The 25,998-nt window shown below is 43.1% G+C and overlaps 1 protein-coding gene across 1 annotated transcript; it reads left to right on the plus strand.

Moving 5' to 3' along the window:
- The first annotated feature begins 2,981 nt into the window (after positions 1 to 2,981).
- On the plus strand, positions 2,982 to 24,663 carry stra6l (STRA6-like). The gene is made up of 18 exons (XM_080533201.1): positions 2,982 to 3,135; positions 4,194 to 4,266; positions 4,622 to 4,722; positions 5,784 to 5,914; positions 6,674 to 6,794; positions 7,277 to 7,322; positions 7,854 to 7,979; positions 8,571 to 8,641; positions 16,849 to 16,960; positions 18,601 to 18,754; positions 18,899 to 18,974; positions 19,619 to 19,700; positions 19,884 to 19,932; positions 20,684 to 20,801; positions 20,999 to 21,118; positions 22,118 to 22,281; positions 23,394 to 23,537; positions 23,902 to 24,663. Coding segments are annotated over exons 1-18 (1,917 nt in total). The 5' UTR covers positions 2,982 to 3,133; the 3' UTR covers positions 24,129 to 24,663.
- Positions 24,664 to 25,998: the final 1,335 nt, after the last annotated feature.

A 25,998-nucleotide genomic window follows, 5' to 3' on the forward strand; every position in this document is an offset into this window, starting at 1 on the left:
GTTGTCATATTGCACATAGTGTTATTGCACATTCATTTAAAGTGTCGCAGTTTGCAGGTTTGAAATGTTCACAGTTGTGTTTCAGTATTGCACTTGAACCCTACAATCTAGTAGCTGCCATCAAATTGTCTAGATTGTCCAGGGCCTAGAACCTAGGTCTTTGCTGTGTTCAGGGCCTGAATGGCCCTGGGGTAGAAGCTGAGCTTCAGTCTATTTGTCCTTGCGAACATGGTCCTGAACCGCCTGTCCGAGGGCAGCCGAGCAAAGTGTTCGTTCCCAGGGTGGGATGGGTCTCTGGAGATCTTGGAGGCCTTCCTGAGGCAGTGTGTGTTGTACAGCTCTTCCAGAGAGGGGAGGGGGGCGCCGGTGATCTTCTGGGCCGATCTCACGACTCTCTGTAGCGTATTCCTCTCTGCGGCTGTGCAGCTGGAGAACCAGATGCAGATGCAGTAGGTGAGGATGCTCTCCACTGCACAGCGGTAGAAGGTCACCAGCATCTCCTGTCCGATGTTGTCTTTCCTGAGGACTCTCAGGAAGTAGAGCCGCTGTTGTGCCTTCTTGATGATGGCTGCTGTGTTGTTCTTCCAGGACAGGTCATCCTGTATGTGCACCCCCAGGAATCGGAGGGTTGAGACTCTCTCCACGCTCCCTCCGTCGACGAGCAGGGGCTGGACCTCAGATTTTTTCCTCCTGAAGTCCACGATGATTTCCTGGGTCTTTGACTGGTTCAGCAGCAGGTTGTTAACCTTGCACAGCTTGCTCAGCTGCTCTACCTCATCCCTGTACGCCGCCTCGTCCCCCCCCCCGAGATGCAGCCCACCACGGTGGTGTCGTCTGCAAACTTTACGATGGAGTTGCTGGGGTGGACGGGGGTGAAGTTGTAGGTGTAGAGGTTGTAGAGGATGGGGCTTAGCACGCAGCCCTGGGGGGACCCAGTGCTGAGTCTGAGGGCTGTGGAGGTGTGGGAGCCCACCCGCACCCTCTGGGGGCGGTCAGACAGGAAGTCCTTGATCCATGCACATATAGAGTGTGATAGTCCCAGGTCTAGTAGTTTGGTCACTAGCCTGTCTGGAAGGATGGTGTTGAAGGCAGAGCTGAAGTCCACAAAGAGCAGTCTCGCGTAGCTGTTTCCCCTCTCCAGGTGGGATAGAGTGGAGTGGAGAGTCGTCGCGATGGCGTCCTCTGTGGACCTGTGGGCTCTGTAGGCGAACTGGTATGGATCCAGGTTGGGCGGGAGGCGTGTGACTATGTGGGCCCGGACTAGTTTCTCGAAGCACTTCATGATGATTGGTGTGAGTGCCCAACCCAAAACAAACCCAACCATATTGCAAAACAGCCCCTCACCTGAAATATGTTGTACAATTTAATTGTATCTATAATTGCATGTTATGAAATGTATTCATATAAATAATAAGGGGATCAGTAGGACACATTACGAACCCTCTATGGCACCTTGTTGCCTCTAGACAACATACCCATTCTTGGCCTTTTACATCTTCAGTTATGATGCAATACTTAGAAAAAGAGGCAGGGCCATAAGGAAAGGCAGTGTTTGAATTTGTCACATGTCTCTCTGTAGGCCATGCTGAATCCCTTTTTTGCAGACTGTCCCACAAGGATCAGCTTAGCCATTTCTCTCCACAAACATTGTCTGAAAATATATTTTCCTGGCCTTTTTTAATCTGGAAAAAAATATATTCATAATAATAGCTGAGTAAAGCTTACCTTCTAATAGTTTAGATTTAGTTTTATTTGTTAATTAAGTAATGGAAACTTGTTAAAATGCAAATGTTGCCTTGAGGCAACACCGTACCATTATGGTAAGTTGCAAATGTTGCCTTGAGGCAACACTGTGCCACCATGGATTCACCATGACACCATGACACTGGTCAGGCGCACCTGTCAGGGGGCAGGCGCGCCTCTCTTGGGGCACCTCTCAGGCGCCTCTCGGGGGCACTCTCCATGCCATTACTTACCATTACTTACATTTACGTACTTTAGCCATTTTACTCTATTATACTGAGCCAATTACCACTATTGCACTATTGTCTATTGTATTCCACCCCTGTACATTGTACCGCACATTTAAATCTTTTATCTAGTATTTTTTGTAGCCTATATATAGTTATGTCTAATCTTGTCGTATTATACTGTTATTTATTGTTTTTGTTTACTATGCACCGTGCATGAGAGGGAAACGCAATTTCAGCCCTCTGTAGGCTATGTCTGTACATATATTGGATTAACAATAAAGCTGACTTTGACTTTGACTGACCAACTGGCTTCATAATGTGTGCCACACCGTTTTCGATGTCTCAGGCAGGCAGGAGTGAACAGTTTCATATTGTTATCACCTGTTTGTTGCGCCGAAATGTTGCGCAGAACTGTTGCGTAGAACTTTACTGGGTGAAATATTTTTGGGGTGTTCGGAATGGCATACTACTCACTAGATATGACGTCGTAGATTTTGAGTATGCTGTGTAGATAGATTTTCGAATCGTCGCTCACCACCCCGCAGCAACACAGATCCACCGGCCCATCTCTACCGGCCCATCTCTACCGGCCCACACAGATCGGCTAGCCCACCATATTTTGGTGCACCATGATGGCCAGTCCACTACTGGTACTTGTTTCAAAATGTAAAAAGATACAGTATATATCTGTCTATCGTTTCTATGTCTGTGTGCCTGCCTACCTGCCTGCCTGTCTGTCTGTCTGCCTGCCTGCCTGCCTGTTTCTTGAGTGTCTGTTATCATTCAAGGCACTGTTGGAAAACCCCAGTCCAGAATTAGTGTAGGCCTACAGTGAGGTGGTCAGATGAGTTAGTTAGTTAATGATAAACCTAGGGTGCTGTAAGGAAACTAGGCTTTTGGAGGGAAGCCAAAAGGTAAACAACTCCATGGTTATCTCTGACAGAGCCCTTTGTTGACAGTGCTATTGGGCCAGTAGGGAAGGTTGGCTTTATGGGATTGGGGGGTCAAAAGTCTGTCACATGGTCACAAGTAGGAAACTAGTCTTTGAGAGTCATCGAAAGGAATCTCATCTTTTAATGACGGTTGGTTTCTTCCTTCATTCCCGAAAGTCGTCCCCAGAACGATAAGCGGCCCTGACAACGATAAGAGGCCCCAACAACATGTGAGTAGACTGTTCTCCTCTGTTGATATGGAGGACAAAGTGTAACTACCAGTTCCCTGCCAGCCTGCCAGCCTGCTCATGGTCCAAATTGTGCTCTCCAAAAGAAAACAAGGCTTTTTGTAATAATGAGAAATACATTTGTAGGTGAATCCTCTATCCATCAGTGTGCTGTGTCTTGCAAGAATTGAGCTGTGAAATGTATTATTTTTGTATTTTTATTTGTTTTTCAATTGCTTGCTTGTTGCTTGCTCCTGTAATCCTATAGGATGGCATGACACCAAAAGAAATTGATTCAATTATTCATCATAATAATAAATACTAGATTAGGTCGTTTCTGCCAACTGAACCAACTGAATGTACTGAATTGTAGGCCCACACTCACAAGTTCATAGTACTTCTTAACTCGTTTAACTCGCTTGTTCACTGTAAGTTATCAACAATAAGATCAGCAAAGAGATACAAACAATCATAGTGTGAGGAAGATGTGGGCAACCTCAGAGGATGGGCTCATTGGAATGCCTGGAATGCAATGAGTAAATATATGTTGAATGAGAAAAGAGGAACGTCGAATGCGGAAACCCATCTAGTGTTTTTTTTTTAGCAATTGTTTTTACGCAAACATTTAGATTTCTGTAAGAAAGTTTAACTAAGCACCTGAATGGAATTTGTATATACAGTATATATATATATATTTTTTTTTTGGGGGGGGCATTTCTGCTTTTATTGGGATAGAGACAGTAGAGTCTTACAGGAAGGGTTGGTGAGAGAGGAGGGATGACATGCAAGATCACATTGCGATGATATGGTATGCTCATTAGTGTGCTACACCACTAAGCACCCCATGAACGCATTTCTGAGTTATATTCTTAAAGAATCAATGGATATACTGTATATCATTTATTGAAAAGTCCCAAAATTCATCACCAATAGTAAGAACGTTGGATTCGTGAGCAAGTGCAATATAAATACAACTTATAATCATGATCATTATTATGATTACCATGATTCTTATGATTATGATGATGATTATTATCCTGTTCTGGACTCTTCCCTTGAAGGGGCTCCCTGAACCAGACATGTGATAATGGTATTTCCATGGACCTGTTCCTGCACGGCTCCCTGATTCCATCGGTAAGCAGCAGTATGTCTCCCAGTGCACTCTGGGTGACAGACTCACAAGTTATGTTCCAGCACTAACAACCTATATTCAACCGCTGGAATCAACTATCTCCAAGCCCTTGATTTAGTGTGTGTTTATTTCAACTTGCACCTTTACTGTTATTTCTTATCTTCTATTTCTTGTTTTATCTTCTATATTCTTTTTTTTGTTTGAACTCCCGTTCCTTTTGTAACTTACTTCTTGTTTTTTTATGTTCAGCACATGGAGTTGCATTTGTTGTATGACTTGTGCTATATAAATAACGTTTGATTGATTGATTGGTTGATTGAGGTTACAGCAATGGCAATTGTGTACTGTATGTTCCAGGTTGTTATTGTGGTCATGCTGTCATGCCTGCAAAAGAGAGTCCAGCAGCTGCCCATCGACCAGAAGCTTCCCTTCCTCAGAGGACGGTTTGGGATCGTCGTGTGAGTTGAACCTTGACTTGACCACTGACCGTATGACCTCTCCTGTCCAACATACACCCTGCATGGGGGGACATGCTTCGACCCCACAATTAAAATGGTTGTGTTTCATCCGGTCTTCAAATTAGATCTTCACATCTGAGGAACTAGATCAATAGATTAGATTAGATTCAACTTTATTGTCATTGCAGAGTACAAGTACCAGACAACGAAATGCAGTTCAGCATCTAACCAGAAGTTTAAATAATAAATATATAAGATATGATATAAGTGATATAAGAACATGATGTAAAAACATGACAGTGATAGATACAGTATGGCAAGTGCAGTAGTTTAGAGATATATACAGTTATGAGCGATGTACAGTTACGGTAGCTTATGTACAGTATGTAATGTACAGATATATTATGGCCTCGGCGGTCAGATATACACCATTCATGGGGACATGCTTCGACCCCACAATTAAAATGGTTGTGTTCCAACGGTCTTCACGTTACTTATCTTCACATCTGAGCAACCACATAAATATAATGTAACGATCTTAGAATCTCTGCAGCCTGACTGCTCATAAGATGGGCTTGAATACAAATGACTGTATCACTGTGACTGTGTCACATAGGTAGGGAAAACTCTGGGCCCTATTTATAGCCTAACACTAGTGCTTGGAGAAGTCTGGTGAAAGAAATGACCTTGGGGACTGACAGTATCACCACTGACAGTATCACTCAGTGTTAGTGGAAGCCGATGGAGATATAAGTTATTGTAATTTATGGAATGGTATCCGACACGTGCAGAGTGTCTGTATATCTCTGTCTTGTCTGTCATGTCATTAGACATTGCTTGTTTTTGCCATGGAGGACCACATTGAGGGGGAAAAAAGAAGGAGTTTTCAGTGAAATCTCAATGTGGTCCTCCATAGCAGAAACAAGCGACGTCTAATGACATGCAGTGACCTTTCAGTAATGTGTTCTTCTCAGGGATCAGATGCTTCTTTGATGTATTCTTGATCCCAAATCAAGTCAAATTGAATCAAATCAAATCAAGTAAAATCGGGTTCTTTCTAGGCCGTTGGACTTCATTTGGAGCCTCAGCAACAGGTGGTCCTTTGGGTTTGCGTTTGGAACCGTGTCCTCCAGTGTGTTACTGCTCTTCTCTGAGCGATACATGCCGTTTCATGTTCCTACTTGGTCCAAAGGTAAAACATTTTTTTGGAAGAAATTTCTTCTTTCTTCTGGGTGTTAGTGTCAAAGCTTATTGTGCATAACATTTCTTTACTGTTCCAACGTTTATTTTTACACTGCTCTGACATAGGATGACGCTGTTCCCAGGAAATTAACCATGTGTATCATACATTCACCGAACACTTTATTAGGAACACTATACTAATACTGTGTGGGTAGGGCCTCCTTTTGCTCTCAAAACACCCTCAATTCTTTGTAGCATTGATTCATGCCTTTGAGATTCTGGTCCACGATGACATGATTGCATCACGTGTAGATTTTTCAGGTGCACTTTCAATTTGTCAATCTCCCGTTCTACTACATCCCAAAGGTTTTATACTGAATTCAGATCTGTCTTTGTGACTGGGAAGGCCATTGAAGAACACTGAACTCATTGTCATGTTCATGAAACCAGTTTGAGACAACTTTTGTTTTGTGACATGGTGCATTATCATGCTGGAGGTAGCTATTAGAAGATGGGTACATTGTGGCCATGAAGGGATGCACATGGTCAGCAACAATACTCTAATAGGCTGTGGCATTCAAGCGATGATTGATTGGTATTAACGGGCCCAAAGTGTGCTAAGAAAACATTCCCCACACCATTACACCACCTGAATGAAGGAGGTGTACAGGTGTTACTAATAAAGTGTTCAGTGAGTGTATGTACTGTAGCGCTAATAATGATCTTACTCAACTGATTTACTGTATGTACTGTACATTTGTCTTTGCAGCACTCGTGTACCTTCTGGGTGCTGTGGAGGTGGGCCTGTCGCATTTCCCATTCTTTGCATGTCTGTCCACTCCTTTTCGAGCATTCGGTGCTGTACTGGGTATCCTCTACTCTCTGACATGGTCAGTGCTGCACTTTTGATGTTATAGGTACTACTGGACAGCTCGGTTTATTCAAGGTTTAATAATCTGTAAATGTACAAAATACTGTATATGATAAAATACAATTTGTGACAGCAGCTGGTGAAACCGGGAAGTCGTCAACCAATCAAAATGTTCTGACTTTTATTCCGATTTTTTTAAAATAAATGTCAGCGGTGTTGAACGTACTCCACACTAACTAGGTAGTAATGGGGATTACTCACCGAAGCCATTGCATTGCAATGTTTTGGCTTGACTAGCGAGTGTGTCATTGATTTTCAACAATGATTTATTTAAAAATTTCTGAATAAAAGTCAGAACGGTCCGTCGGTTGGCGACTTGTTCCCGGGTCTCACCAGCTGCTGTCACATTTTCCAAGTTGTAAACAGGTGTGTGCCAGCCGAGTCCGTTGGCTTGGCAACCAGAGCCCGCTTTAACACGTTTTTCATGTTTCATGACCACAGGATCATTATCACTCTGTGGGATACAATCACATGCCCTTCTGGAGAGGTGAGTGAGCATAAACACGTCAACACATCAGGGGAAGCTGGTGGAGGTAGAAAACGGAGGACGGGCTCATTGTAATGCATGGGGTAGAAGGAGGAATGGGGTGTGCCCATCCTCTGGTTTCTATCTCCACCAGCTTCCCCGGCAACACATAGACATGCAGCCAACCAACACCATAATGCATTATGGAGAACGGCTTCCCTGGCAACACATAGACATGCAGCCAACCAACACCATAATGCATTATGGAGAACGGATAGTGGAAGTCGGGGCTGCTGTGGCTCAGCAGGTAGAGCCAGCGTCTAATGATCACAAGGTCGATGGTTCTGCAGTTCGATCCCCGGCTGGCCACGTGTTGAGGTGTTCTTGGGCAAGACACTGAACCCCAAATTGCTCCCAATGAGCGGGCCGGCGCCTTGCATGGTAGCTTGCCGCCATTGGTGTGTGAATGTGTGTGTGTGAATGGGTGAATAAGGTGCTGTATAAGTGCAGTCCATTTACCAGTCCAAGTCGTTCACTTCTCATCCTCTTCAGATGCTGGGCAGCTACCAGAAGCTTATCTTGCAGTGGCCCTGCATATTATCCCTCATCTTCCTTCTGGGGCGTTTTACATACATGCTGGTGAAAGCTGTACGAATTCGTCTGCAGCTTGAAAGTGAGGTGAGTATAACTGTCAACGAGTAGCCTTCTGAGATGAAGACCCAGAGGGAGGACAAATAATAATAATAATAATAATAATAATAATAATAATAACTTTATTTGTATAGCACTTTTCCTGCAAACGTTGCAGCGCAAAGTGCTTTAATCATTATATCATCTTAATTTAATTATTTTGTCATTTAAATGCAATATTAAAAAGATGGGTTTTTAATAATCACCTGGCACTAACCCCGGCACTTGACTTATTGATTTAATAGGTGTAAGCACTAGATACCATAGATTGGATTAGATTAGATTCAACTCTTTTTGTCATTGCAGAGTACCAGACAACGAAATGACACGCTACCAACACTATGGTATTAGTTTCACTTTGTCAATCAGAGGATACAGTTAGTTTGAAAAGCAACCATCCAAAGGAAGAGTTTAGTCAAATAATGAAATGTAGGTCATCCATTTGTATGGAGAAATAAAAAAAAATCTGGCACAATGTCATTAATTTACCTAATTGACCTTTTGACAAAAAAGACATTGTCATTGCTCCTCTGCTCTGTATTGCTGTGTGATGTATTTGACCACTCTTTACTCTTCCAGGACCATGAGCAAATGATACAGTACCACCAGGTCCAACATGTCCAACAGTTGTTCAGGAGACCTGTTGACAGGTAGAGGAACACTCTGAATTGTTGTGAAGCATCTTTGTTTACAGACTGCTCCCAGTCTTTGACTCTGCATGCACCTGTTAGTCTATGTTACGACCCTTTAGTCTAGGGTACTAGGGCCTAACATGTTGCAGCGAGGCTGCGAGGTGTGAGTGCGGTCTCAAACAGAAAAAAAGCTACAAAATGCGGAACTAAAATGAGAGAATGTATTCAATTACAAAAACCAAGGGGACGCTAAACGATGCCAAAATAATAAACGTCAGAAAAGCCCTGACTACCTAACCACCCCAGCTCTAAGATACATAGGAAAAGGATGGCATCCGTAACCTAATGTAACAGAAAGGTTTCTACGTGTTAAAGTGTATGGGTATCTTACCTATCCCCTCTGGGCCTGTGCGTAGAAACTTTACAACAAAAACACTATATAGTATAGATTAAACTATGAGATAAAACAAACACAACCACAGGACTTTCAAATAAACATCAAACACAACGAAAACAACGGCTCCCGAACAGAGGACAGGAGGACTTTTTAAACCAGTCGGACGAATAGTCTAGCAGGAAGGGCCCTCAGATTTTGAGATACCCCTACCCGAGGTAGAGCAAATGACAACAATGATTTTTCTTATCTTTAGGGTCTCCCATTAATGAAATTGATTGTTGTCAAATTTTATTTTTGGGGAAAATATGTTTTTTTGGTTGTTCTTTAGAGCTACCCCAATCCCTGAAAAAGAGCCAAATTAGACCAGGCCGAATATGGGGAAGGTGACAAAAAAGCCCATAACTTGAGAATGATCACTCCTTTCCTCTTCAGATTTGCTGAGGTATGAACCAGGTGGTTGTCCTACATCACCAAATAGTCAGACAACTATTTACCTAAATAAATACTGAATTATAGTCCTGTAAACTTAGCTTTAGTTTAGACGGAAATTGTACTTTTTGGTGACAGGAACATAGGACTCCATCACTTTTCTCTCATTTATCAGAAAAACAGAAATCCCTGAAAAATATATCATTACTGAATTGTCTAGGGTGCTATTGAACAATAACCAGTAGTTGTATGGAAATATCTCATACAGTTCTATTGCAAATGAGATTTCTTTAGACATAGGCCTACCTCTTCTCTGATACAGTCAAATTCCGAATGGGGGATAAGTGGCATAATAGCCTATAAGTTAAGAATGCTCACTCTGATGGTCATTATATTTGGAGAGGGAAATACCAGGTGGCTGAACTACATCACCAAATAGTCAGAATAAGAGTAACCCAATCAATCCATTTTCCATTTTCTTTTTTCCATATAGGAGTAGCGCAAATTCTCTTGCGACTGGCAAAGACTCTTCCAAGCTGGCAGAGAGTCCAAAATGGGCCAGATCTTTGAGCTCGCTGAGATGGGTCTTGAGTTTGTTGAATGCTGTTGTCTTTCCTATTCTGTACAAACTACTTGTTGTGTCACAGCCAGTGAGTGCATGACATGCTGGTAGACAGTTAGACATGTCTTTTCCAATCTTCTCAGATATGGTGTTGATGGGGACATAGCTCTCTCTCATTCCATGGCCTGTATGCATGTACACCAGAGATGAACCAAACATTTCTTTGCTTGCATAGTATATGAGCAGTACTTCCACATCTGTGTCATCAGACCTCACAATGATGCGGGAATATGACTCTGCAAGATGTATGGCATGGAGCACCATCCTTGTGTCTGCCTCCTCCTGATCACTGTACAGTGATGTCAAACTGCTGACTCCTGCTGTGCAGATGCTCTTCACCTCCTCCCCTTTGTCAAATCCACCTGCCAAGATGATGGAGTCATCTGAGTGTAGTCTCTATGGGGCTGCAGTGACAATGTAGTTGCTCACAAACATGCACAGTGCAGTCTTGTTTCCACTACTCCTCAAGTACTTCCTGTAGTTTGGGACATTTGTGTTGCCAGTGATAACATGTGTAGGCCTTCCATCACTTGCACCTCTCCTTTGCCTCTCCAGGTCTTTGATTGACTGTGGGCCGTCATACCTGTCAAATACCATGACCACACATTGCATTTCATCCTGCCAGCAGCCCGGAACCATGGTATTGCTTCAGACATGCAGTTGAGATGAAGGTCAAAGTTAGCTTCACGCTCTGATCGTAGCATTCTGAGTAAGAGATCAGCCCCTTTGAGGAAATTCAGCCAGTACTTAAAAGTTGCTGATTGTTGAACTCCCCTCTCTGAAAACTGTTGTATTCTTCTCCTCAGTTCAGGAAGGTCTGTCTCCACTTCACTTAAGAACTGTCTGGCCGAGACCTGGTCGTCGCCATGAAAGGCATGCTGCACATCTCGCAGGAGGTGTTCTTGTTCAGCAGACAATGGACTTTGGCCTTTTTTGTTCAGCCAGGAGACCAGTGCCATCCAGAAGAGCCTGAACAGAGCCTCTGAAACAACCTTGATGCTCCTCACACCTCTTGTCAGTTGTTTCCCCTGAAGCATCTGCCGAGCTGTTGCGTCAGCATAGACTCCAGACTCGGTTATCATGTCAAAGAGGCCCCCGTCTGCATACACCTTCCCAATGCTTGCCAGAAAGGCCATGGTGACGTGCATTCCTCCAATTCTCATGGTGATCTTGCCATCCAAAGCTTCAGGTTTGCTCCACAGAATTTGCTGTGCTTTGCTGTAGATGGCAAGGTCAGCAGTTACAAGTATTTTATGCCTCTGTCCCAGTTCTTGAGCAAGCTGTGTGAGCTGCAAAAGAGCTGTATAGATTGTAGATAGGTCTGATGGTGAAGCTCTTATGAAGGGCATATATTGTACTGTTGTTAATGGGATGTCTGACGTGGATACATAGGCATTGAATGCAGACCATCCTGGGATTCTCTGTTCTTCTTCTTTCATGATACGGCTCACCTTCCAAAGTAAGTCTTGGCCTTCTGCTGCCTGAGCTTTTGTGCTGTCTGATTTGAGGACCTGTGGTAGAACTGCTGGTGGTTCAGATCGCCTACCTGGCTTGATGTATCTGAAATTCAAGAACAAGTCATTAGGCATCTTTTGTCATATAATTCAATCTTTAACAAAATGCCCTTAACAACAACACTCCAGATTCCTTAGATTATGATGTGTGACCTCACAAATAATGTGTAACTTGAATATTGGACAAATGCTAGTCTGACTTACACAAGTGTAATGTGAAACTTGAAGCCTCCAGTGCATTACACATTTTACATTTTAATAGTGGATTATATTGCATTAACATACAGTATATCAGAGCCATTTCAATCAAGTATTGCATGTGTCTGGCAGATAGTTGGTCTATAATATTTACCTCTGAACCTCTTCATTATCCAAATCACAGCTGTCCAGGGCATGGAGAGATCTCTCTGGGATTCTCAGGATGGGGTTGTGTGCTGTGGCAACATCACCTCTTCTGTATATAACAATTGCCATGGAATGTGTTGTATTTTTGCCATCCAGCGTCTCTTCATTCTGGTCAAAGTTGTCAATGGCTGCATCAATTATCCCATGTTCTGTGGTTCTTGTCAGTCCATTTGGAATGTAAACACCTTTGCTTCTCTGTAATTGATCTGCTGCTACTGATGTGAGAAATTGACGCACTTCATCATACGACACACAATGACCCATCATGTGTAGCTTGTTGATAAGGGCCTTGCTGCCAAACTCATGATGGATCATAATCCCAAGTCCTAGTGTGATAGGTGTACGTCTGCTGCAGCACTGTGCAATTAGATCATGGCAAAAGGTTATAACACTTGTGTTATTCTTCAGAGCTGGGTCCTCATCACAGGTCTGCACATTTTTAAATGCACCTGCATTGACACACCAGTTCACAAAATCATACAGAGTGTTTGGCACATATTCACTGCACTGGAGAAGGGAAAGCTTGTCTGTCACTGCTTATGTAGAATTGAGGCTCATGCTCAACCTTTTCCATAGTTTTCCTCAATATACCTGCAGCCTGGTGGAGGATTTGAGTGTCAGTGAGGGTCTCTGTTCTCTGTGGAGGCATTGTCTCCCTGTCTTCTGTTATGTTTTCTCTGAGGAGAGAAGCTTCTCTCATTGCATGGCCAACAGTCATGGCACCAGAACAGATCAGATCAGATTTTCCAGGACATTCAATGAAGATGAGTTTATCCCCATAATGCTGGTTCATCTTTTCTTTGAGTTTCCAGGATTTATACATTGTTGGTTCTGTAGCTGTACTCAGTCTTCCTTTATAGCTCTCAGTTACAGCACTCAGTGTTGTGACAGTCATATGCTTTGAAAAAACTGTCTTAGTTAATTCTTCAGTTAGCTCAATGAAAGCTCTTTCATGTTAATTTAACTTCTTTTCTGTTAAATGTTTGTTTCTAGCTGCTAGAATGTTCCTTTCTGAAAGATAGTGTCCTAGGCAACTTCTGGGATACTTTGCATCATAGGCAAAAAGATCTTCATAGGTCAGCATACGGTGATGTATTATTTCATCAAACCTCTCTGAGGCTGCGTTGAGGACCTTTGACCTTGTACTTTCACCTGTACCGGTACATATAGGGGTCAGGCCTTCTCTCTTTGTGACTTTCTGGCTGCAATTGAAACATTGGCTGCAAATGAAACACTAGCTACGGATGTCAAATCTAGTGTCTCTGGACAGTCTAAGTCTTTTACTGATCCTGGGGTGGTTCTTGATCACTGGTTGTAGGCGTATAGTTATGTGTGCTTGAATAACTGGCCCGACATGACCTGTGATATGAAACCTTGACCTTGAAGGACAGTATGTCATCTGAGTGGGGCGATAGTCTCTTATGAACTTCATCATCTCGTCCTTGAGCAACGTTCAGTATGGTTCTGAGTCCTTGTAAGCTGGGCTCTGCTAGCCTCTGCCTAGATCAGAATGCCTGCACTATGGTTTAAAAGCTCACAAATCTAACAACATATTCAACAACATATTAATATCATAGTTGGACATATGTGTTACCTGTTATCTGTCATTAGATTGGTGATAATCTGAACAGAACTGTCAATCCACAGCCCCTCTCCCTCTGAGATGGAGAATGTTATGGCTGCTGCTGCCCAGTTGGCTACACAGTTTTGAAACATGCAGCTGTCACTCAAACCAGAGTGGCAGAGAGTGTTCCACTGTCAAGCTTCAAAATTATTTCTATACTGTACTTTGAATTAAGGTTCCAGTTTTAATAAAACCTGTACTATTTACACCTATGTTTTAGAGGCTTGCAATTTAGAACTAATAAACTTTATTTTATTGGGTTACTCGTATTCTGAATATTTGGTGATGTAGTTCAGCCACCTGGTATTTCCCTCTCCAAATATGATGACCATCAGAGTGAGCATTCTTAACTTATAGGCTATTATGCCACTTATCCCCCATTCGGAATTTGACTGTATCAGAGAAGAGGTAGGCCTATGTCTAAAGAAATCTCATTTGCAATAGAACTGTATGAGATATTTCCATACAACTACTGGTTATTGTTCAATAGCACCCTAGACAATTCAGTAATGATATATTTTTCTGGGATTTCTGTTTTTCTGATAAATGAGAGAAAAGTGATGGAGTCCTATGTTCCTGTCACCAAAAAGTACAATTTCCGTCTAAACTAAAGCTAAGTTTACAGGACTATAATTCAGTATTTATTTAGGTAAATAGTTGTCTGACTATTTGGTGATGTAGGACAACCACCTGGTTCATACCTCAGCAAATCTGAAGAGGAAAGGAGTGATCATTCTCAAGTTATGGGCTTTTTTGTCACCTTCCCCATATTCGGCCTGGTCTAATTTGGCTCTTTTTCAGGGATTGGGGTAGCTCTAAAGAACAACCAAAAAAACATATTTTCCCCAAAAATAAAATTTGACAACAATCAATTTCATTAATGGGAGACCCTAAAGATAAGAAAAATCATTGTTGTCATTTGCTCTACCTCGGGTAGGGGTATCTCGAAAACTAAAGCCTTTTTTGAGGACTTGCTGCTAGACTAGAACGGCTGATTGGTCCGGAACAGGTGCGCAAATGACGACGGACATGACGACGGACCAATGGTTGGACGGACACCTGCATTGAATGAGTGAGAGGAGGAGACACGGAGGGAAATACAAAAGAAACACAACACAACAGAAGGTGGCACGTAACACCCCCACCCATAAGAGCAAGCCTGGCAAGCCTACCTCTGTGACGACGTTGGAATTTCAGTAAATCAATCATCATTGCCCACAATGCAACATTCCTGGTCCTAACTACCTCTGGCATGAGAGCAGTATCAACATTCTTAGTAAGGCTGACACCGCCCTTCTGAGCAGCAATAAGGTTTTCACGAGTCATCTGTAACTGTTCCGTCTCCAGGCTGGGACTATCACTCTCACACGTAGATATGACAACCCCCTCAGCAGGACGTTGAGAAGGTACAGGGGCGGAAAAAACATTATCATCAGACCACCCCGTAGCAAGTACTGTATCATACAGGTCGATACTGTTTCCCACCCCACTAGCCTGAGCCTGTGTGACCGCACAAACAGGAACACCTCTGGGAAACTCTGAGCCAACACATCCGACTGCAGAATTCCTGGGTGTTCCAGCGCCTCCAACCACCCTGCCACCAGCAATATCATTCCCCCAAATAAATGTCACACCTGCTAACGGTAGAGTCGGGCGCACTCCCAACTTATAAATTCCACTAACCAAACTACAATGTAGGTGTATCTGGTGAAGCGGCACAGACATAAAACCCATTTCAATACCTTGTACCAAAACACTATAACCACACGATGAGGCATCAGATAAAGGTTAACACACCAGACAGAATGAAAGACTGTGCAGCTCCAGTATCTCTTAAAACGCGGACTGGAGTCTGGTCCTGCCCCTTTTCACTTAGAGAAACCATCCCATCCAGTAGAAATGGCTTGTAACTCGGATCTGGCTTGTAACTCATCCACCCCAGCCCCACCAGGCAACAATGTCTGCACCTCCTCAAGAAATACCACCTCAAACAGGAGCTGCTTGTGACCTTCTACCGCTGCACAGTGGAGAGCATCCTCACCTACTGCATCTGCGTGTGGTTCTCCAGCTGCACAGCCGCAGAGAGGAAAGCGCTACAGAGAGTCGTGAGATCGGCCCAGAAGATCATCGGCACCCCCCTCCCCTCTCTGGAAGAGCTGTACAACACACGCTGCCTCAGGAAGGCCTCCAAGATCTCCAGAGACCCATCCCACCCTGGGAACGAACACTTTGTTCGGCTGCCCTCGGGCAGGCGGTTCAGGACCATGTCCGCAAGGACAAATAGACTGAAGCTCAGCTTCTACCCTAGGACCATTCAGGCCCTGAACACAGCAAAGACCTAGGTTCTAGGCCCTGGACAATCTAGACAATTTGATGGCAGCTACTAGATTGTAACCAAGTGCAATACTGAAACACAACTGTGAACATTTCAAACCTGCAAACTGCGACACTTTAAATGAATGTGCAATAATACTATGTGCAATATGACAACCCTCGTGCACATAAGGTTCAGAGATAGGAAATGTTAGGATATTTATAGCATAGCATAGAGTACAGCACAGTGTTTTATTTGTATAGTATAGTATAGTGGATAGTGTATATAGCCTTTATTTATGTAAACCAGCTCTTCTCCCTTCTTGTTTTTAGTATTTTTTTCCTAGCACCAGGGGAGCCCCCCCTCACAAGCTTCGTTGTATGGTACCTGTACTATATTAATGACAATAAAGACCATTCATTCATTCATTCATCATTCACCAAACCCACTGCCAATGGTCGCTCACCGTGCTGGGACTGCCTGCATTTTAACACCTGACAGTCAGAAATGATATGTCCTCTCTCATGGCAATAGAAACACTCCCGCTCCTCTCTAGGGCGTGGAGATGACGGACGTGGTGTTCTTGACTGCGCCCTATCCAAAAGAAACACAACACAACAGAACGTGGCACGTAACAGTCTAGCACAGGTAGTAGTGTACCAGTTTTTGTCAGTGCCTTCTGAAGTTACAGTACAACCTTCCGTCAGTTATAGCATTGCCAAATGTTACCAATGCCAGGTTTCTCTGTATGTTTGTCACAAATGTACAAATTGCAAACTTATATGCCATACACTGTTAGAGAAACCAATTTGAGTCACGTGTCATTGCTTGACATTATTAACGCTGAATACAGTACAGAGATCATCTAGTTGTTCTAATCTAATTGTTAATGTGTTAATAAAGGCTTTTGTTTGTTCTAGAACGACACAGGCCAGCTGGTTCCAGAGGAACATCTATGAGTGGGATCCGTATTTTAAGTTCCCCAATAGAATGATCGGCACATCCGTCATATCACTGATAGGGTTGTACACTGTGAGTATTTCTCCAATTAACATGATGTTATTCTGAAATCAGGGAGGGGATGATTCGGTCTCTGTTCGTATGTCACAGGCTTTTCCTCAGACACCACTGGGACAATGTTGATGAATCTTGGGAGAATTTTTTTTTTTTTTTTTTTTTTTTTTACATTTTAACCATTTAGCAGACGCTTTTATCCAAACTGACTTACAATTAAAGAGACAGTCTCCCTGGAGTAGCTTAGGGCTAAGTGCCTTATTAAAGGGCACACTAGTGGTGGTGTGGGGATTTGAAGTCCAGTCCAACTCACTATCCACTAGGCTACCACTACCCCTGGGAGAACGATGGGCCGTATAGATGTAAACATATAAACTACGATAAAAGATACTACTTACCATAGGAATAGTTCTGTGTCAGCCAGGCTTTCATGTGTGTTGTGAAGGTGGAGTAAGTATGTATGTCTTTGAGTTGGTTGGGTAGTGAGTTCCAGTTTTCTATTGCTATCACTGAGAAGGATTGCTTACTGAAGGTGCTTTTCCTGAATGGAACTATAAGGTCGCCACGAGAGGTGCTTCTGGTAAGCTGTGGTCACGCTGGTTTATGAAAGAGTTAAGCGGGGGAGGAGCTTTGTTATGCAGAATTTTATGGATGAGACAGATGTTTTTGTATTTGATGGTGTCTTCCCAGCTAAGGTATTTACATTTGTCTAGGATGGTACAGTAGTGTGTGCTGTTGGGCTTCTGGTCCATGACCTTAAGGGTCCGCTTGTATAGGGTGGCTAATGGCTTTAGGGAAGTGCTGTATGCATGGCCCCAGCTTGTCAAACAATATGTGAGGTGTGACATAATTGATGCGTCCATATACAGTATATACATTACAGGTTCAGGTGACTTTTCAGTCTGGCTTCAAATGCAGCTATAGGGAGTGTCGCCTAATGCAGTAGGCCTATAGCGTAATGAATTTGGGAATATTCTCTACAAAACAGAGACAACCAGAGTGTCTTAGTAAAAACTTGATTCAAACTTTTCAAATCTTTATTGTACACTTGTTGATGTAATTGCAGTGTTTCTCAACTCTGGTCTAGGGGCATCCCCTAGGGTTGCACATTTGTTTATCTCCCTGAACTCTATACCTTAACTGTCCCTCCTGAGACATCTACTACCCTGCACTGGCCCTCCTGAGACATCTACTACCCCCCTGCACTGTCCCTCCTGAGACATCTACTACCCCCCTGTACTGTCCCTCCTGAGACATCTACTACCCCCCTGCACTGTCCCTCCTGAGACATCTACTACCCCCCTGTACTGTCCCTCCTGAGACATCTACTACCCCCCTGCACTGTCCCTCCTGAGACATCTACTACCCCCCTGTACTGTCCCTCCTGAGACATCTACTACCCCCCTGTACTGTCCCTCCTGAGACATCTACTACCCTGTACTGTTTTTCCTGTGTTTAAAAAAGAAAAAAAGCCAATGGCCCCAGGCCTGAGCATAGATGACTTTTTCCTGCTATGACAAGTGGATAGTTGATTCACTTACTCAGTCAAATGTATTGATTGTAAGCTGCTTTGGAATAAGGTGCCTGATAAATGCCAAAAATGTAAATGGTTAATGAAAGTACTACTGTATTTTGTGCATTGGGTGCACCCTCTGCAGATAACTCTGGCTGACTACAGTGTCAGTGGCTTTGCCTTTGGTAGACTGGATGTGTGGATAGACTCACTGAAGGACCTGGCTGCTTTCTACAATAACACTGAGATGTTTGGAGACATGATCCCCCAACTTGAGGAATTCAGTGACGTTGCCAGAAGTAAGGATTATGTTAATAATAAAATAAATGATGGCTTGGACTGGGATGTGTGTGTGTGTGTGTGTGTGTGTGTGTGTGTTTTCCATATAATATGTATGTTTCAGTTATGATAGTGTGTGTTTGTTTGTTTTATTTATTTTCCAGAGTCCTGGTCAGGCACTACCCTATTTGCCTGCGTAACATCTGTGTCGTATACATTTCATGTATTAGCGTGTTACAGGTACGTCCATTTGATCACTTACCTGATATTTAATTGTCATTGCCATTGTTAAATTGGATTTAAATCTGAAGATTGACTGGCCAGTCAATAACTTTCCACTTTTTGGCACCAAAACAGTTGATGGCAGTACGTTTGGGGTCATTGTGTTACTGTATGATGAAGCACCATCCAATTAATTTGGAGGCTTTTACTTTTACTTTTACTATTACTATTACTTTTACTTGTTACAGACAAGATGTTTCTGTATACCTCAGAATACATTCTGCTGCTGCTGTCAGCAGTTACGTCATCAATTAAGACAAGTTAGCCATTTCTAGTCGCAGCTATACATGCCCAAACCATAACAAGCCCTCCACCATGTTTCCCAGATGAGATGTAATGCTGTAAATCTTGGGCAGATCCTTTTATAGGGGGACAATGGGGGACGATGTAGTGTACTTTGGAGTGGTGTTAGTGTTAAGGTGAGGGCTCACTGGTCTCTGCTCCCAAGCCCCTATTCATTGATTATTTACAGTTAATCAAAATAGCGAGAGATAGTACATGAACATACTGGCATACAATTCTAAGATGGGTTTCACAACGATGTGTATAGCTTACACAAATGTTGATCTTAATGTGTGTTATAATTGTGGCCTCTCTCACAGGAAACATATTAAGAGATTGTGGGCTGGGCAGAAGGGCTTTCTTCCTGAGAAGTTTCACAATCCAAGCTCTGCAGTCAGTGTGGTGGGTAGCATCCCATTCTAGAATGTCCCCAAAAATGTTTGAGAAAGTTGGTTGGCTGTAAGATAAAAAAAAACATCTATGTCATAGTCATATTTTGTAATATGTAGTTATAAAAACATTCATATGCTATGAATATGATTTACAATCGAGCTGAGTTGACAGTTTTCCAATTGAACTTTTCAGGCCTCCATTACCAGATACTCTGGTTGGCAAATAGCATTTACATTGTGGGGTAAGTGTCACGACCCAACAAGCTCTGCATGTACATTAGTCAACAATCAAAACGGCTTGTTAACATACAGGGCCGAGACCAGACACAGAAGTATATAGTAGGTAAGCTCAGTTGGCAGTTTGACAGCACCAAGTCAGGTGGTAGAGGGGAGAGGGATACCTTAGGTCCTGGCGTGCTCCGGTCACCTTCTCTTCTTCTGGTTTAGGGATAGTCCAAGCGGGGTTGGTAGGATATAGTATCCCATACGTTTAGTTTCAACATGTAACATATATGGACTTGATAGCTTACGTACGATAACAACACAGATTAGGATAGACTAACCGGACAAGACAAGGGGGTAGGTCACAGTCCCAATTGAACCACGTCAACTAAGGAAAACATTGCAGGGGTCTAGAATAGGCTTCTCTCCGTCTGTCCAAAAAACAGCATCTCACATAAACGGCGTCTCCTCATTCTCCCCTCACAGGTGGGTAAATCAGCTCTTTTATACCTCATGATACCTGCCAAAAGGCAAGCCACTCCCCCAATTACCCTGGGTAGCCAATCGCCATAACTCACTGAGCTTTCATTAACAGATAGAGTTGGGCTGTGGCATAAGAAAAAACATTTATTAGACCTGCAACTGAAGAGCGTTCTGAAATGCCCATGTTGAATTTAATTTACGGGGGGGATACATACAGTACATCCATAAGACTGATAAGGACATTCCACATGTACTGTAATCATTCTCAAATTCCTCTCCATGTTGCAGGTTATGTCATTGTTCACTTCGTCCAGTTTGTGTTTGCATTGCTCTTTGTGTACGGAGTGGTCATCCCCATTAAACATGGCAGGACATTGGATATGTTGGCTTCCCTGGGCGTCATTCTGTAAGTCACAGATAATACAGAAAAGAAAAATGTGTAACCAGGAAATAACGAATATCGAAATGCTAACAATTTACTCAAATCGAGTGTTGGCATTTCTTTACTGAGAGTCAAAGTATTTATCTCATGGTATGTTCATTATGTGAGTACTGAAAAATAGTAATACTGATTTCTTTTTTTCTTTCTTGTTTCTGTCTTAGGTTAACCATTGGTGTTGTTATAGCACTAATAATACTACAGATTATGCTGGTCCAAGTGTTCTTTCTCCAGGAAAAGATGTCACCCTCTGATAAAGAAAAACCATTGGCTTTGAACAACAGGTGCTTAGTTTTTTTATTTTCTTTAAGGAATAAACAACACAAACCCAAGATCATGTGCTGAAGAACAGGAACATAACCCAACACCGAATTAAAATAAGTCCAGTGTGTGACAAAGGAGCATATAGATAGATAGATAGACTTTATTTGTCATTGTTACAGTACAGGTACCAAACAACGAAATTTAGGAGGGGAGGCTCCCCTGGTGTTTAGGAAAGGAAAAAGAAACACATTTTGGAAAAAGCATAGATGCATAAAATCACAAGAAGGTAAGGAGCTGGTTTACATCAATAGAGGCTATGTACACAATCCACTGTACTATACTGCACAGATAGTCAACTAGGGTTGTCATATTTCACAAGAAAGTATTTTTTCACATTATTTTAAAGTGTCACAGTTTGCAGGCTTGAAAATGTACATGTTTGTGCCTCAGCACTAGCTGCCATACAATCCGTCCGGACTGTCCTGGGCCCAGAACTTAGGCCTTTTCTGTGTTCAGAGCCTTGACGGCCCTGTGGTAGAAGCTGTCCTTCAGTCTGTTTGTCTTAGCGGCCGGGGTCGCTATTGTGAGTTGGTAAGGTATATATTGTGAGTATATATTGTGAGTTGGTAAGGTATACCCTTGGCCTGGAGCTAGATAAAGGTATACAGTACCTTACCAACTCACAATATTCTCCTTTGTGTCAGAATGAGGGTTAACAGACTGATTTTTTGCCATAATATCAGACTTGCTCCATACATAATGTAGTGTACATTATCAGCCCTGGCTGGAAATAGTATGCCAATTACTTTCAAGGCTCTCTCAACAAATGTTGTCATTTGTAACGCATTCAAATGCTTCTACAATCCTCGGTCCCTAGTGTACATACTGTACTTTCGTGCTTGTAACACTGTCTTGTCTGTGCCCAGAGGCTAGAGCTATCTCAATAGCCTTTTTTTCCCACACCACATCATGAATAGGGTCAATCTAATATTGTGTTTTATATTGTGTTTCACCTCAAGGAAAGCATTCCACAACTTCAACTACTTCTTCTTCTTCTACAACGTGGTGATGGGCCTGAGCAACTGTATTCTGCGCCTGCTCACCAGCTGCGTAGTGGGAACCTGGCTCGTGTCACGCATTGACCGTACCATCATGCAGAGGGGCTACGAGTCTATGGACCCAGGTCAGTATGCACAACCATGAAACTACTACAGGTGCTGGGTACAAGAAACAGGCAAAGAATGGAAACGCCCACCCACAATACGAATAGCCTTGTTCATTCAAACGAGTGTCCCCAGGTATTTTTCTCCTTTTCATAGAAGTGAACATCTGAACACAGCTGGACAGCAAGCCAGGACCTAGAGAACCTGTGTGTGTGTGTGTGTGTGTGTGTGTGTGTGTGTGTGTGTGTGTGTGTGTGTGTGTGTGTGTGCGTGTGCGCGTGTTTGTGTGCGTGTGCGCGTGTTTGTGTGTGTGTGATAAACCATGAACATGAACCATAGTTTAACACTGTAGCCATGAACCATAGTTTAATACTGTAGCCATGAACATGAACCATAGTTCATAACTTTTTGTAACTCCAAAACAACTCTTGAATAAAGACAACTGGAGGCCTGCAGAACACACTCTGAGAATGAATTCGCTCTCAACCCCTATCTCTCCCCCTCTCTCTCTCCCTCTCCACACACACATGTGGTGTGTGCACACATACACAGTACACAGTTCATAGTAAGTAAGTAAATAAGTAAGTAAGTAAGTTGTTTAACTACTCCACAGATTTCAAACTATAGTTTTGACAAGCCGGTTAGGACTTACACAAGTAATCTGTCCAACAGTTGTTTACAGAGAGATTATTTCACTTATAATTCACTATATCACAATTCCAGTGGTTCAGAAGTTTACATACACTAACTTCACTGTGCCTTTAAACAGCTTGGAAAATTCCAGAAAATGATGTCATGGCTTCTGATAAGCTAATTGACATAATTTGAGTCAATTGGAGGTGTACCTGTGGATGTATTTTCCTGTATGCAACTAATTGTAATTTAAATCACTGTATAGCTGGACTACAGTTACAGGATAAAGCGTGAATCATGTATTTTGTTTCGTATGTAGGTAGGCCTATATTTAGTATATATAATGGAGGTAGTTCGTAACCTTGCATTACACCTAAAGACTGGCTTTAGCTCAGCAGGCTAAGACAGTCTTGTGGCACAGAAGACAAACTCGGGCAAGCAGACATGTTAATGTCTATGTATGTGACTGTAACTGTTAAATGGCTCTTTATTATTTCAGGGTACAGCACATGGATCGGGATGATTTTCGCAGACCATTATCACAACAATCCTGTTATGATGTGTTTCTGCAACCTTCTACTGACCAACACTGTGGAGAGGCAGAAAGTGGCAACATACACCCAGTTCAGCAACATATCACCAGGTCAGTCAAAATCATAAGATTCATTTAAAAAAACAATGTTTTTCATATAATATTAAGAGATGAGAAAGTGTACTCTAAGTGTGCATTGTATCAAACAGTACAAGGCAGCACAGGGTTTATTGACGGTAAATATTTTGAAGGGAACACAGAGATAACACAGTCCTCCAGAATGGTAAACACTCTGGTCGTTCTCTGGTCAGACCCATGTTGGAACACCGCCCATCACACTTCTGGATCCGTGGATAAGTGTATTTTAGATACAGGATTAATGCTGGACTGGGGGGGGGGGGGGGGGGGAGGAGATACACAGGACCAGATAAAACAACACTATTTTATCATTCATCATCCCTTTTTTTGTTCCTAGCATCAGCAGCAGGTGGCAGGGTCAGGCGACGGTGGCTTCTCCTTTACACTCTCATGAAGAACCCACGGCTGATCCTCCAGCGGAAGAACCGGATCGTGGCAGACGAAGCTGACCATTACACGGCTATCCGTATGTGGCTTCTTGCGTCTCAGACTAGGCGGTCAGAAGAGACTACGTCAGCAATTACCGAAGGATCAGTATCGAAATCAGAAGACCGACAATCATAATTTAGTTCTGATTCTGATTATGTACAGGTAGTCCTATTCTAAAAGTCTTAGAGATATCCCATGTAAACTTTTGTTAAACATGTGTTGTTTATTAATACAAATCAAATTGATCGTAACCACCGACCTACATCAGCTTACTTGTGTGAAAGATAATAATTGCAATTGAATACATCGAATAAAGACAACATTTTAATAACTTGTTTCCTAATTTGTGCCGATATGGTTTTGTGAAAGTGATAGGGAACTTACAGACTGGGAATAGACAGACACCACATTGGAAGTAGACAGCGCACACTTGATAAAATATACGTTTCATGTAAATCCATTAATTAACTACTGTCTTATTATTATTATTATTATTATTAATACATGTTTTATCTATTAACTTCTTATATTTGCTTTTATTCATTGTCATTTTTCTTTTTATGACTATACTCCTCTTGCTGTATTTTTAAATAACGTATGTAAAGCACTTTGAATTGCCCCTGTTGTATGAAATGTGCTATAATAAACTTACCTTGCCTAAGGTTGTGTACACTAACTAATGTGTAGGGTTGTGTTGTGTAGGCTAACTAGTGTGTAAGGTTGTGTACACTAACTAGTGTGTAGTGTTGTGTAGGCTAACTAGTGTGTGGTGTGTGTTAACAGAGTTATTGTGTGTTATGGTGTAATAATGGGTGTTACTGCCTCTCTGGTAGCTGTGACCTATCTTCTCCTCTCCTCCTCCTCTCATCCTGTCATCCCCTCTTTCTCTCTTCCTCTCCATTCCTCTCTTCTCGGGAGTGGGGGGAGTAAAGAGCTTCCTCCCTGATAACACTCTCACTGGTGACACACACACACCCCTCACCAGAAATTCCCAGGGCGACAGCGGTTCCCCTGGGGTTGTGTAAGTGTGTGTGTGTATAGAAGAATGTTATATTTGCCATGCCATAAACTTGTCAGTCAATTGTTGGAATGTGGTATGTTTTTTGCTCTAGGCACGGGGTCAGCCGTAGTCAGCGCCCCTGGAGCAAATCAGAGGTTAAGTGCTTTGCTCAAGGGCACAACAACAGTGGTAGACGCCTTAGACACACTCAGACACAGACACACACGCGCGCACTCTCACACCTACGCACGTCGCACACACAGACGACTCAACACACATGTTGAGCGGTATCACGCCATGGTACTGTAAAGATCCTGTATGAGACCCCGTTAACAGCTCCTCCATTATCGCTATTCTGAGGCAAACACGACAAACAACAACTAACCCGGATAGATAAAGGTTAAATAACACAAAAGCTGTATAGTAGTAGTCGCTCAGCCCAGCCCAGCTCAGCCCAGCTCAGTCCAGCTCAGTCCAGCTCGGCCCAGCCCGGCCCAGCCCGGCCCAGCCCGGCTCAGCCCAGCTCAGCCCAGCTCAGCCCGGCCCAGCCCGGCCCAGCCCGGCCCAGCCCAGCTCAGCTCAGCCCAGCTCAGCCCAGCTCAGCCCAGCCCAGCTCAGCCCAGCCCAGCTCAGCCCAGCTCAGCTCAGCCCAGCTCAGCTCAGCTCAGATCGGATCGGCTCCATAGTGTGGCTCCACTAAGGGTTAGTCCTCGTCTAGCGGCAGAGTTCAGCTACAGTCTGTTAGCCTAATGGGGTCTCACCCCTCCCTCCCCCCTTCAGCCTTTAGACGGGTGACAATGAGGAACAGGGGGAGGAAGGGGGGAGGGGGTCGGTCTCAATAGAGGAGAGCATCACCAAGTAAAGAGGGCAGAAGTCACTCAGTCATTCCCCCCAGAACACACACACGCACGCACACACACACACACACACACACACACACACGCACACACACACACACACACACACACACACACACACACACACATACACACACAATCCTCTTTT

The sequence above is a fragment of the Nansenia antarctica genome (assembly GCF_963989245.1).
Source record: "Nansenia antarctica genome assembly, chromosome: 6".
NCBI lineage: Eukaryota > Metazoa > Chordata > Actinopteri > Argentiniformes > Microstomatidae > Nansenia > Nansenia antarctica.